The sequence below is a fragment of the Quercus robur genome, chromosome 11 (assembly GCF_932294415.1).
Source record: "Quercus robur chromosome 11, dhQueRobu3.1, whole genome shotgun sequence".
Lineage (NCBI taxonomy): Eukaryota > Viridiplantae > Streptophyta > Magnoliopsida > Fagales > Fagaceae > Quercus > Quercus robur.
The window spans coordinates 28,176,016-28,188,997 of NC_065544.1; the positions used below are offsets into that span (position 1 = coordinate 28,176,016).

At 36.3% G+C, this 12,982-nt stretch overlaps 1 protein-coding gene across 3 annotated transcripts in view; it reads left to right on the plus strand.

Annotated features, from left to right (window-relative positions):
• Nucleotides 1–2,259: 2,259 nt before the first annotated feature.
• Nucleotides 2,260–12,982, plus strand: part of LOC126707638 (peptide methionine sulfoxide reductase B5-like) — an 85,283-nt gene continuing 74,560 nt past the window's right edge. Inside the window, exons 1-3 of one of the 3 annotated variants that reach the window (XM_050407392.1) lie at nt 2,266–2,671; nt 4,083–4,239; nt 4,350–4,632. In XM_050407392.1, the coding sequence (XP_050263349.1) occupies nt 2,346–2,671; nt 4,083–4,239; nt 4,350–4,514 (648 nt within the window). In that variant the 5' untranslated portion in view covers nt 2,266–2,345 and the 3' untranslated portion in view covers nt 4,515–4,632. Of the gene's footprint in view, nt 2,672–4,082; nt 4,240–4,349; nt 4,633–12,982 lie in introns of those variants that run through there. The other 2 variants (XM_050407393.1, XM_050407394.1) reach the window with 2 other exon arrangements.

Consider the following 12,982-nt stretch of genomic DNA (forward strand, 5'->3'; position numbering starts at 1 on the left):
CGTCTTTACCTTTAACTTAGTAATGGAAAATGGCCATGTGACAAACAGATTGCACAATAGGCACACTTGAAGCTTGCGTGACAAACAAATAATTAAAAAATTTTAAAAACATTTTAAAAATGCCACATAAGCATTTAAATAATTAAAAAGTCCACGTTAGCAAAAGAATTACCAAGAAAAAACCTTAAAAACACAACAATTAAAAAAAGAAATTCATCAAACTCATCAAAAAGAAAAGAACTAAGCTGTAGACAAAGCTTTCTCAAAAAAAAAAAAAGCTGTAGACAAAGGAGATAGAGCTCGAGTTGGCTTGTCCATGGCAAATCGGGAATCATAGAGAGAGCATGTTCTAGAAATCTCCTCATATTGAAAGATACACATCCATCAAAATCTAAACTTTATGCGATACCCTCGGGAAACATCCAATACCCACTAAACAAATTGGAATTCCCAAAAACATTAACACTCAGAATGAATATTCTAATGCAATATCCAATACCCACATCAGAACCTGGAGCCGCTAGAAACATTAACACCCAAAACATAAATCAGCATTTGAGATCTTTGGGTAGGAGAAGGACGACGGCATTTGCATTTGAATTATTTGATGAGGACAATAGGGTTTTTGTTTTTGTTGTATAGTGGGTTGTGTTGGAGAAATTTGAATATTTAATGGATTCAATAGAAGAGAGTATTTGGATATTTGTGTTCTTTCTTATTTGAAGATAAAATTAATTTTAATTTTAAATTTTTTCTTTTCTTTTTGATGATTTCTCTTTTTTAATTATTGAGTTTTTTAAGTTTTTTTTTTTTTTTTGGGGTTTTTTTATGGCATTGAGTTTTTAATTATTTAAATGCTTATATGGCATTTTTATGATGTTAATTAAAAGATAAAGGCTATGTTCACAACTTTTATACAACATTTTCAAAACAAATTATATATGACAAGTTGTTATAGATTGTTATTGGTGGGGTTAAAAAATTATTTCAATGGTAGGTTTAAATTAGAATTAATAACAACTAACCTCTTATAATTTGTTGTAAAAATATTGTGGATGTAGCACCTCTTTAATTAAAAATTATTATTATTATTTTATTGCTACATAAGCATTGAGAGTGGCAATTGTACAGTCTGTTTGCTATGTAGACATTTTTCTTTAATGAGTTAACGGTAAAGATCAAATTGATTGTAAGTTAAAAATAATAGGGACTAAATTGATTGTTACAAAAATGTAGGGATCAAATTGACTGTGACCTCAAAATATAGGGACTAAAATAGTGTTTTCGCCAATAAACAAAAAGGATGAGGAAAATTAGTGATATATAATCAAGTGGAATATTAGTGAATTATCAACATAACATATTGTCATTAGTTAGATTTTTTTTTAGAGATAGTTTTAACCTATAATATCTGTTTATAATAATAATTTTTTATTATCAAGAAATTACTAAATAATGAATTATCATTTATCAACTTAAAATGTTTCCATAAACCTTGAAGACGTTTTTATAATTTTCTAAAAAATTGAAGGTCAACATTTACTAACTCTTGTGAATATATCCCTATGAAATTTTCTAAGTGTTGGGGGTCGTCCAGGTGCTTGCCTCATGGACGACCCATATGCTCTTGGACGACCATTTTGCTAGGTATAACCATTCTTGCCTTCTTAGCTTTGGACAACCCTCATGGATGAATGAGAGTTAAATTTTCAATACATCATTAGTTTTTTTTTTTTTTTTTGAAACCTATACATCATTAGTTTCAACCTATAGTATCTACTTATGATAATAAATTTTTATCATCAAGAAATTACTAATTAATGAATTATCATTTATCAACTTAAAATGTTTCCATAAACCTTGAAGACATTTTTGTAATTTTCTGAAAAATTGAAGGTCAACATTGGCTTGTTTGGTCTCATATCTCAAACTCACATTTTCACATTTTAAACAACATTACACATATTTCTATATACTTTTTTATTCACATACATTTCAAAAAACTACAAAAATCACATTTCAAACTCCTCTACCAAATTACCCTTATAGTCTGTAATTCTGTATTCCCAAATTACCAAGAGCTGTGTGCGTTTATTTCTCCAAAAAAAAAAAAAAAAAAAAAAAAATTTCGCAATCACTGTTGCCAGTTGTACTTAGCAGATCTGAACCGTTAGTGAACAACACGAACTACACACAATCGTAAGGCCAAGAATAGCTCCTACATTGTAGCGAAAAAATGAAAACAGCGTGGACATTATTATCTAATAATAATAACCTCGTAATAACCTGAACTGTGGAACTGGTCTAAGTACAAACTCCATTCACCGACTCTGGATTTTTCTCAAATGGGCTATCAAATCCTGAGAACACCACCTCTCTCTTCCTCCAAAACCTTAATCTTCTCTAAGCTCGTTTCTCCACCAAACCTTGCTCCCCCCTCTCTCTTCAAAACCCATTTCAGACCCTTTGTTTCAAAACCCATTGTTACTGTTCCCAATTCTGTAACTGGGTTTGGTGGTGCATCGTTTCAGTTTCAGCAGAGTAACCGTAGCTTCCGTGGTGGGGTTGTAGCCATGGCTGCTGCACCTGGGTCGTTCCAGAAATCGGAGGAGGAGTGGCAGGCCGTACTCTCGCCTGAGCAGTTTCGGATTCTGAGGCAAAAGGGCACCGAGTAAGTGACACTCAGATGATTCTTGTGTTTAAAAAGATTTTTTGTATTGTTTAGTGGTCTAACAATTGGATTTTGCTTTTGTGAATTATGGGTTTTGTTTGATTGTTCTGTGTTTGTTACCATTTGAAGGCTTGTAGTGCTAAAATTTGGGATTTGGAGTTGGAAAAGTGTTTAGTATGTTTGTGATAATGTTGGGTGTCTTTGAGAAATGAAGACATCTGGGTTAATGTGTTTGAGAAAGTGCAATGGTAGAATTGGGGCTATTTTGTAGAATTGAGGGTAATGGTGAATCAAACGTATTGGTCGTTTGTTGTTGTCGTCGTCTTAAAGCTTTATGGGTCTCTTTGCGTGGTGGTTATTCCTTTGTTGGATTCAGATGATGCCAATTTGGGTGAAACTTGTGCTTTTTAATAATTTATTTGAATGAATTCTGGAATTCGTTTGGGGTTGTTCACTTGTTATTCTCATTATGTAGGCTTGGTATTACTAATGGATAACAAGATCAGGCTTAAGAATTAAATGCAAGGAGATGTGCCCGCTTTGAAACCACAATTTTGCGTAGTATAGCTTTTTAAAATCTGGTACAAATTTTTTCAAATAGCCCACTTTCAAATAGTTGAAAAAATAAGCTGTACCAAATGGGTATGGCATCTACTTGCCTCTGGATGCTGTGGTAAGATCCCTAGGAAATCTGAAACTTGTGCCTTAAAAGCCGAGAATCTTAGAGAGACTAGCCTTTTAAGCCTCTGGCTATATTTACTAAGTGCATACCTGAGTTTTAAGCCTAGCAGATGCCTTAAAATCCATGACCTCATCCTTCACCTTGTGCTTACTAGGGGAGGAGGTACCAAGCTCATTGGCCTAGGTAGGCATGGTATAATTAAAGACAAGGCTTAAGTATTATACACAAGAAGACATATCTGCTAAGGGATTATGGTTTCTCATCCCATGTGTAACCACTTTAGCTTTTGCTTCATATGTGCTGCTAAGGCCCCAGGTAAAAAGCAAGATTGATGATGAGATGTAAGTTCATTGCATCGCATCTGAACCTTCTTCCCTAAATAAAGTAGCCTTTTAAGCTTTAGGCCAATTTTAGTAAGTGTATCTCTAAGGTTTAGTTTATTACCACTTGTAATAGATGTTAGAAAGGGTGAAGAAAGAGTTGAATCAGATTTATTGAGATACTCTAGATGTTTTGAATTGGTTTCTTATATAATGTCATAATTTAATGGAACAAAAATCCAATTTATACATTGGCAATATGCTCCAACTTGGTAATGTATTCTGATTACATTGATAAGATGTACCCCATCATACTTTCTGGTAAATATTTCAGAAAAAACTTGAGTCTTGTTTGCCAAAGAGTTGTATGTAATTCTTGACAATTTGACACTGCCTGGGTGCTATACAGATATCCAGGCACTGGAGAATATGACAAGTTCTTCGGGGAGGGAGTTTATCAGTGTGCAGGATGTGGAACTCCTCTCTATAGGTCCACAACAAAATTCAACTCTGGTTGTGGTTGGCCAGCTTTCTATGAAGGTCTTCCTGGAGCCATAAATCGCAATGTAGCTTCCATTCTCTTGTTTTTTATTTACCCATTTTTTCTCATGTTAATCTTTAAGTTCTTCTAAATATTCAGTTTGATCAATTTATTAACAAGACCTTAATGTATCAGCCGGACCCAGATGGCATGAGGATTGAAATTACATGTGCAGCTTGTGGAGGGCATTTAGGCCACGTATTTAAAGGTGAAGGCTTCCCGACACCCACAGATGAACGCCATTGTGTCAATAGCATATCACTCAAGTTTGCTCCAGCAAATTCTTATGCTTCCCAGTGAAGTCTTTTCTAATGTTATGTTCATTCTGTTGTAAATGAGTTTACCAAAATAAAAGACTAATGCTGCCACATTTGAGTTGAATGCTATCGTAGCTCTTTAACATGCATCTTACACTTTATTTGTTGTTGTGTTGCTAAGTGCCTTGTATCTAGAGAGAAGGCTTTACCCGCTTATTATAGGAGAAGGGATTTTGAAATCAGAGAACGTTGATGTTATTTGACCAGCACAAACACACTGATGTTTTGAGTCTTTTGACTTTTGGGTAACTGCCACCATTTTTTATTTTTTTGGTATCTGCTTCATCCTTCATTTGTTATTGCATTTTGAGTGTGTTAGGAATGTGAAATAATTGTTATAATCCCTTTAGTTAGGTAGTTAGCTAGTTAGTTGAGATTAGGATGAGTTAGTTAAGATAAGCACATGTAGCTCATTCAACAAATGGCTTAATTCATAGAGCACATGTTGAATTAATTAACCAATTATCTTGAGTCACGTGGGCCAATGAGCTAGTTTCGTATAAATACATGATTGTAATTCAACATTAAATATCAATTGAAGAATAAACCAACTTCTTAATGCATTAATGCATCTCTCTCTCTCTCTCTCTCTCTCTCTCTATGAAATGTGACTACCTTGAATTAAGTCAATTTCTCTACAATTCCCATCAATATCCTTATAATTCCTATCCATCCCCATTAGGAACCACTGGATTCCTAATAGAGTGTTTCGTATTATGTCTTAGACTTGGTAGATTTTTATGGAGTTCCCTCTTCATGATTTCTGAATGTTTGGCCTTAAGTTGGTAGTTGAGACTTTTTTAAGAGATATTTTTGCTGTTTGATGAGTACTGACTATTAAAAGCCGAAAGACTGATTTTAGAACTATGGATGGTTTCTAGCACATTCTCACTTAATTTCTAAACTAAAATTAAGCAATGTAGATAGTTTTTAACGTGTTTGAAGTTATATCTTATATTTTTATTTTCTTCTATATTGTTAGAGCCAAAAATTATATAATTGATTTTTTTTTATTAAAAAATTTCCCTTTATTTAATATCCCAAGCCGATTATCCATCATAAGAGTTGCAATCAAGGAACCAAATGTATGCAGTCCATTGATTAATAGTAGAATATAGGATACTTGGGCTATCCTTGAGCTTTATTAACAGCATGCCCAAGAATAGCAAAGAATTGCCGAGAGCTTTTTAGATCAACTGACATCTTTTGGTGTTTCTAATAAAGATATTTAGAGTTCAAACCCTCACCCTGTTATAACTATCGAATTATCTCTCAAAAAATCAAAATAAAATAAAATAAAATAAAAAAGCATAGAACTGCATAAGGAACTGTTAATGCCTTTTTTTTTGGCAAAAGGGTCCAATGGCAGAAGAAAGCCAATAATATGGAAAAAAAATGGTTACGAAAGAAAATAGCAAAATAAAAACCATTGAGTCCGAATGGCAGGAATAATGGTCCACAAGCCCACAAAATAACAAAGTGGCTCCAAAGAAAGCAAAGGGCCAAGGAAACCCCAAAGAATGATGTAGTAAGCCCATGAGAATCATGAGAAATAGAAAGAAAGCAAAAAATGGGTCGGAGGAGCTCAAAGAAAAGAATTGGTAAATGAGATTGGTTTGAAGGTCAATAATCCCAAAGGAAAAGGATGTGGCAATTGGGCTAGGGGAACCCAAAGAATTTAGCAAAAGTCCATGAAAATGTAAAAAAGAAGGAAAGAACGAAATGGGCCGAGGATGCCCAAAGAATGAAGCGGGCCGAGGATGCCTAAGGAATAAAATAGGTTGGGGAAGCCTAAAATGTTGTGTAAATTGGTCCAGCAAGAATGTTGGGTAGCAAGAAAGACTAAAGGGAGGAGTAACCCATGAAATTGGGATGGCTAGCACTCCAACCCACGGGCCTATAGGAAGTCCAACAAACAAAGTTAAACAATATCATGGCAAAAACAACGCAGTTGCATGGCAGGAGCACCAGCCAGCCCACGAACAAGGGATGAAAGGAAACATGGGCCAAATCAAAGAAGAGGAAACCTACACCCAAGCAACGTCTAGCCCAAAGAAGGAATAAGACACATAAAATGAAGATCCAATGACTCATCCACGTCATAAGGGTTAAACAAGTAGTAGAACACGTAGTAGAACCAGACAAATCTACAGGCAATGGCAAACGCATGAATGCCAGAACGACAATGGACTTATATGGGAGTGAAGCATACACACAAGACTCAAGCACCACCTACTTGTACCTAGCCAATATAGGGGAGGTGAGCCATGGGTCAGAGGTAAAAGAGGGTGTGGTCCGGCAGTGGGGAGAAGGGGGAGCCTATTTTGGGTTTCCCACTCAAACTCTTTCAGGGGAAATGTCTTGCTGGAATGACATCCCACCCAAAAGAGGCAAACATGAGTTGGAATTACTAGATGCATGCAATAGAGGTTGGTAAGAGAGAAACCCAGCCCTTATCTGGATGGGAGTGCCAAGGGAAGTAAAGAAACAAAACAAAAACTACTTTTGTTAGGGAATGAGGCATGGTGCAGAAAACACAGGGTAGTGGTGGTGGCTGGGTAACTGACAGACTAGTGGGTAGTCCTGGAAGGACACCCACAATATGCCAAAAGTAGTTGAGGGGTAAAAATGGTAAACCTTGTCACAACAGGCAGTATAATAGGCCATAGATGTGCACAATAAACAACAACATGGAATAACAGAGAGAGAATACCAAGGGAAAAGAAAGAAAACGAGAAAAGTAAGTAATGAAACAATGAGAACAAGGAAACTAAGAGGAAGGAAGAAAAATATGAATGCTAGGAGCAAGGGCATGCACCAATAGGCCACCCACTTCTTTCTCTCTCAATAGCCCACTCTTTAGTAAATCAAGAATCTGAGATCAAGCCACTTAGGCCCATTTTCCAAAGTGAGTAATCTCTACAGCAGGATTCTCTCTAAGGTTACCCATATTGGAGGGTGGTTCCCTTCCTGGACTTGAATTGTCAAAGAGCCAAGTCTCTTCATTTAACAGATTAATCTTTTCTTCTTTTGCCATGATTGATTAGAAACTATTGTGATTTCTTTTTGCTATTTATCTATTCCAGCTGTAATCACGTTATCATACTTCTCTTTGCAAAACTGTTTAAGTGTCACTGTTGTCAGTAGAAATATTTTAGTTATCTTGCTATATTGTGTTTTTCTTGCTGTAATGTTTTGTAACAGTATTTCCTGTCACAAGCATATGACACGATCAAGATTCCTGCCAGGGGTTCTAACTTCACATAAGTTGGCTTAAGGTAAGTTTCAATTAGGCCAAACCTGACTCTCCTACCCTAGAATCGTTGGGCCATAGTACAACAGGAGCGATCCAGCCCAAGACATAAAAAGGCCCACCATATTTAAATTGGTAACTCCACTGGGGAGTTGGGAAAAAGACAAGAAAAGTAGATAAAGCCCTCGCAAGTTATGCCTTTAAGGTCAAAGATGACGTGAAACATAAGTGCCATGCCCTCGTAGGCGAAGTCAAGACCAGCCACGCCTACCAGCACCAATCCAACCAGGCAAAAGGTGTTAACGAAGCAAGGGCTAGGTCGTAGCAACAACAAAGAGTTCCTACTGATAATGCCAACTTTTTTATTGAGGTACTACAATCTGTGCAGCATTCCCAGCAGCAAATAATGGAAGAGATTCGCTAGATGAAGGCAGACATAACGAAAGAGAAAGGAAGCCAACATGACCTAGAGCATGCAGCAGATAAGGAAGAAAACCTAATAGGGGGTGGCCCGTAGAATGCGGAGCAACGTTTCATTACCATGGCCGAAGTCATAGCACTTCTAGAGCAGGAAAGGGTCAAGGCACCTAAGGAGAGATTTTATGCATGAAGGCCTTCTTATCTGCTGAGAATACTCAACAAGTTATATCTTGAGAGATATGAACCTCGCACTTTTACACAATACGATGGCGAAAGGGGAAGTGCTATCGAACACGTGAGTAAGTTTATTGACACCCTCGGTCCCTATGCAGCAGACGAGGACTTGTGTCTTCGGGAGTTTTCTAAATCCTTATGTGACCATGCTTACACCTGGTACACTGGTTTGAAGCTAGGGTCAATCCTGACATGGGACGACATGGTGGACATATTTTGCACCAAGTAGTTTCATGGAGAAGAGACAGTAATGCTTGCAACTTTGCAAGCGACCAAGTAGAGGAGTGGTGAAGACTTGATGGAATACATTAAGAGATTTAGGGACTTAGCTCTTGACTGCTATGATTACTGTGAAGAAAAGACATTGGTGGAAATGTGTATAGGTAAAATGATTATGGAATATAGAGCTGTTTTGGAGAACTTGGAAATCTCCTAGTTCGCATAGCTACTACAGAAAGCCAGGAAGATTGCCTAATTAGTAAGACCAAGCTTTGATAGACCCAAAGAACGGAGGTCCACTTCGCAAGCTATGGCGGTATCCACCGGCGAAAAGAAGAGGAAATTGGATGGGAGGGAGTACGAGACCCCTCCGCTTACCATCCAAAGGAGCTAGGTGTGCTCCTAGATAAATAGATTGTAGATGGGGTCTTCAAGCCTGTGAGAGACCGGGAACTTGGGGTGCTCTCAAAAAAGAGATTCGGGTGCTCTAAGGCACCTCACTTTTGGTAGTGGTGTGGAGCGACTACTTATTTTTTTTTTAATACAAAAAAATAAGAAAAAATGAACACAATTACATATAAAAAATACATCAAATGTCATTGATTGTATAAAAAAAGTACAATTTGGTAGATTAACCTTACAAGGCTTTAGTCCTAGTTACAGTCTATGCAACAAAATACAAAACTTTTGTCCTAGTTACAATCTACCAAAATTAAGGACAAAACACTAGTGTACCTATCCAAAATCCTAAGTTCGGGGGTTAGGTTATAGAATGGGAAGGTGTTAAGTAACCATTCCACCTAGATAGAGTTTGGTCTTCTAAACTCTAATGACCATTATATACCCTTTTTGTATGATGTTGAATAATATGTTGTAACACACATAACAAACACTTGACAAAAATTAACTTAAACAAATCAGTCTTATGAATATGTCCTCTTTTTAAAGAAAGATCAGATCTATTTTGAAAATTAAAAAAAATGAGACTTGATTTGTAAAAATCAAATCTGTTTTTGAAAGTATATAAAAAATACTTTTAAAAGAGGATTCACATTCACGAGACAAACTTACTATGCATGCATCACATATTAAAAAGAAAGACTTTAACCTAACTCTTAATTCCTTCTTTGAAATTTTAAAATCTGCAATTTTAAAAAAAGAAAACCTTTTTAGAAAAATTTTCAGATCTGTATTTAATGACAATACAGATTAGTTTTGAGACCAAAAAAAAATTCAAATTTGTATTTAATGAAAATACAGATCAGTTTTGAGACCAAAAAAAAATTCAGATCTGTATTTAATGAAAATACAGATCAGTTTTGAGACCAAAAAAAAATTCAGATCTGTATTTAATGAAAATACAGATCAGTTTTGAGACTAGAAAAAATTCAGATCTGTATTTAATGAAAATACAGATCAGTTTTGAGACTAGAAAAATTCAGATCTATATTTAATGAAAATACAGATTAGTTTTGAATTTTTTAAAAAAGTTTTGATGATCATTAGTAGATTTTAAAATCAAAGAAAAAAATTAAAACAAATAATCAACTAAAGAACATGTCAAAGAAAATTTTAACTAAATGTCTAAGCATGGCAAACATGAATTAAGAACAAGGCATAATAAAAATCAAACATATTAACTACATTCATGCAACGAACAATCACAACATACTAATTAAGGGAAAGGAAAAATAGATAAAAGAATATAACTAATTACCTCTTGCATAAGTGTGCTCTTCAAATAAAAGAATATTTTAGAAATCAATTTTTTTTTTCACTTCTTTGAGGTCTAAAATACTTTACTTACAAAAAAGTTCTTAAAGCAAAAACCTCTAGAATGTCTTTAATGTAAGAGGAGCAGAGAAGTCAGAAAAGAAGAGCCCTTAATTTTGATCTTTTTCCCTCTATTTATAGAGGTTGGGATGCTTAAAAAATAAGTTGAATGAGATTAGATACGAATTGGAACACGTTCTTATCTCTAAAAAGTCGACAAAGATAGGCTTTATCTCAATCAGGACATTCCGGGCTGGGCTGAGCATTTGGGCCAATTGGCACTTGCCATGTGCCAATCGGCACTTCAATAGTACCGACAGGCCCTCTATGGTGCCAGGCTTGCGTTCTAGTTTTGGTTTGATTTGGACCCCTTTTTTGAGGATTTTTTAGTTGGAAATTGCACCTAGACGCGTTTTTGATTCGTATTCTAAAAATTAATCCATTTTTCTTGATATTCAGGTCTCCAAAGTGATAATTATCTGATAAATAAATATTCCAAAAAGACTTGATTATCCATTGCTTCTATGTTATCTAATTATCCACTTTATTCTCATGCAAGTAGGCCTATTTTTGATACTGACCAACAACCAATCACAAAATTATTTAATAAATTTTAGTTGTTTAATCAATCAGAATTGATTCAAATTAATCATGCGTTGTCGGTTCCACCCAAACAAAATGCATGCAAACCGTGAAAGCTTGATCTTGTGATATCTTTCAATTTGATAGCCCGATTCAGGAATCAGACATACCGTCGTGACCGTTAGAATCTCAAGATCATTTTTATGATATGCAATGAATAAATTAATGCATGTAATGCAACTCTAAATTTTAGGTATATGAATGGTCACTCCAGATATCTTCTAAGATTAAATTATGGGTGCAAAATCAAGTGTCTATAGAATGCCCCTCATTGACAAAGCTTGCTAAGTGAATGTCAATGTAAACAAAAGACACTGATTTTAACGGCCATGATTTAATTAGGTTGACTTATGAAAGATTACCTAGCCCTAGAACCTAAAACCTTGAAACATATATAGAACTAGTGTTTTGTTATTTTGAAATAGGAAAAATGTGAATGCTTGACCTACTTGACAACTGATAAACTTGAATTGAATCTTGAAATCTGAGGTGATTGAGAGGCTTCTCTATCTCACTCTGAATCTAGGGTGGATTGAGAGGCTTCTCTCTCTCAATCCGCATGTGGGGGCGACCAAGAGGCTTCTCTATCTTGATTTGAATGGGAGGTAACCAAGAGGCTTCTCTATCTTGGAACCATGGGCGATTGAGAGGTTTCTTTATCTCAATCTGGAATTGTGGGGACCAAGGGGTTTCTCTACCTTGATCTAAATGAGAGGTAACCAAGAGGCTTCTCTATCTTGGAACCTGAGGCGATTGAAAGGCTTCTCTATCTCAATCTGAAACTATGGCGACCAAGGGGCTTTTTTACCTTAATTTGAATAGGAGGTAACTAAGAGGCTTCTTTATTTTGGAACTTGAGGCGATTAAGAGGTTTCTATATCTCAATTTGAATCTGGAGGGGACTAAGAGGCTTCTCTACCTTGATTTGAATGGGAGGTAACCAAGAGGCTTCTCTATCTTGGAACCTGGGGCGATTGAGAGGCTTCTCTATCTCAATCTTGAACTGTGACGACCAAAGGGCTTCTCTACCTTGATCTGAATGGGAGGTAACCAAGAGGCTTCTCTATCTTGGAACTTGGGGTGATTGAGAGGCTTCTTTATCTCAATATTGAATTGTGACGACCAAGGGGCTTCTCTACCTTGATTTGAATGGGAGGTAACCAAGAGGCTTTTCTATCTTAGAACTTGAGGTGATTAAGAGGTTTCTCTATCTCAATTTGAATTTGGAGGGGACTAAGAGGCTTCTCTACCTTGATTTGAATGGGAGGTAACCAAGAGGCAACCAAGAGGCTTCTCTATCTTGGAACCTGGGGCGATTGAGAGGCTTCTCTATCTTAATCTTGAACTATGACGACCAAAGGGCTTCTCTACCTTGATTTGAATGGGAGGTAACCAAGAGGCTTCTCTATCTTGGAACTTGGGGTGATTGAGAGGCTTCTTTATCTCAATCTTGAATTGTGACGACCAAGGGGCTTCTCTACCTTGATTTGAATGGGAGGCAACCAAGAGGCTTTTCTATCTTAGAACTTGAGGTGATTGAGAGGCTTCTCTATCTCAATCTTGAATTATGATGACCAAGGGGCTTCTCTACCTTGATCTGAATGGGAGGTAACCAAGAGGCTTCTCTATCTTGGAACCTGGGGCAATTGAGAGGTTTCTCTATCTCAATCTTGAACTGTGACAACCAAGGGGCTTCTTTACCTTGATTTAAATGGGAGGTAACCAAGGGGCTTCTTTATCTTGGAACCTGAGGCGATTGAGAGGTTTCTCTATCTCAATCTTGAACTGTGACAACTAAGGGGCTTTTCTACCTTGATCTGAATGGGAGGTAACCAAGATGCTTCTCTATCTTAGAACTAGGGGTTTTGCTTGCAAAAGACCAAAATTTGGGATTAGATTCTAAATGATGG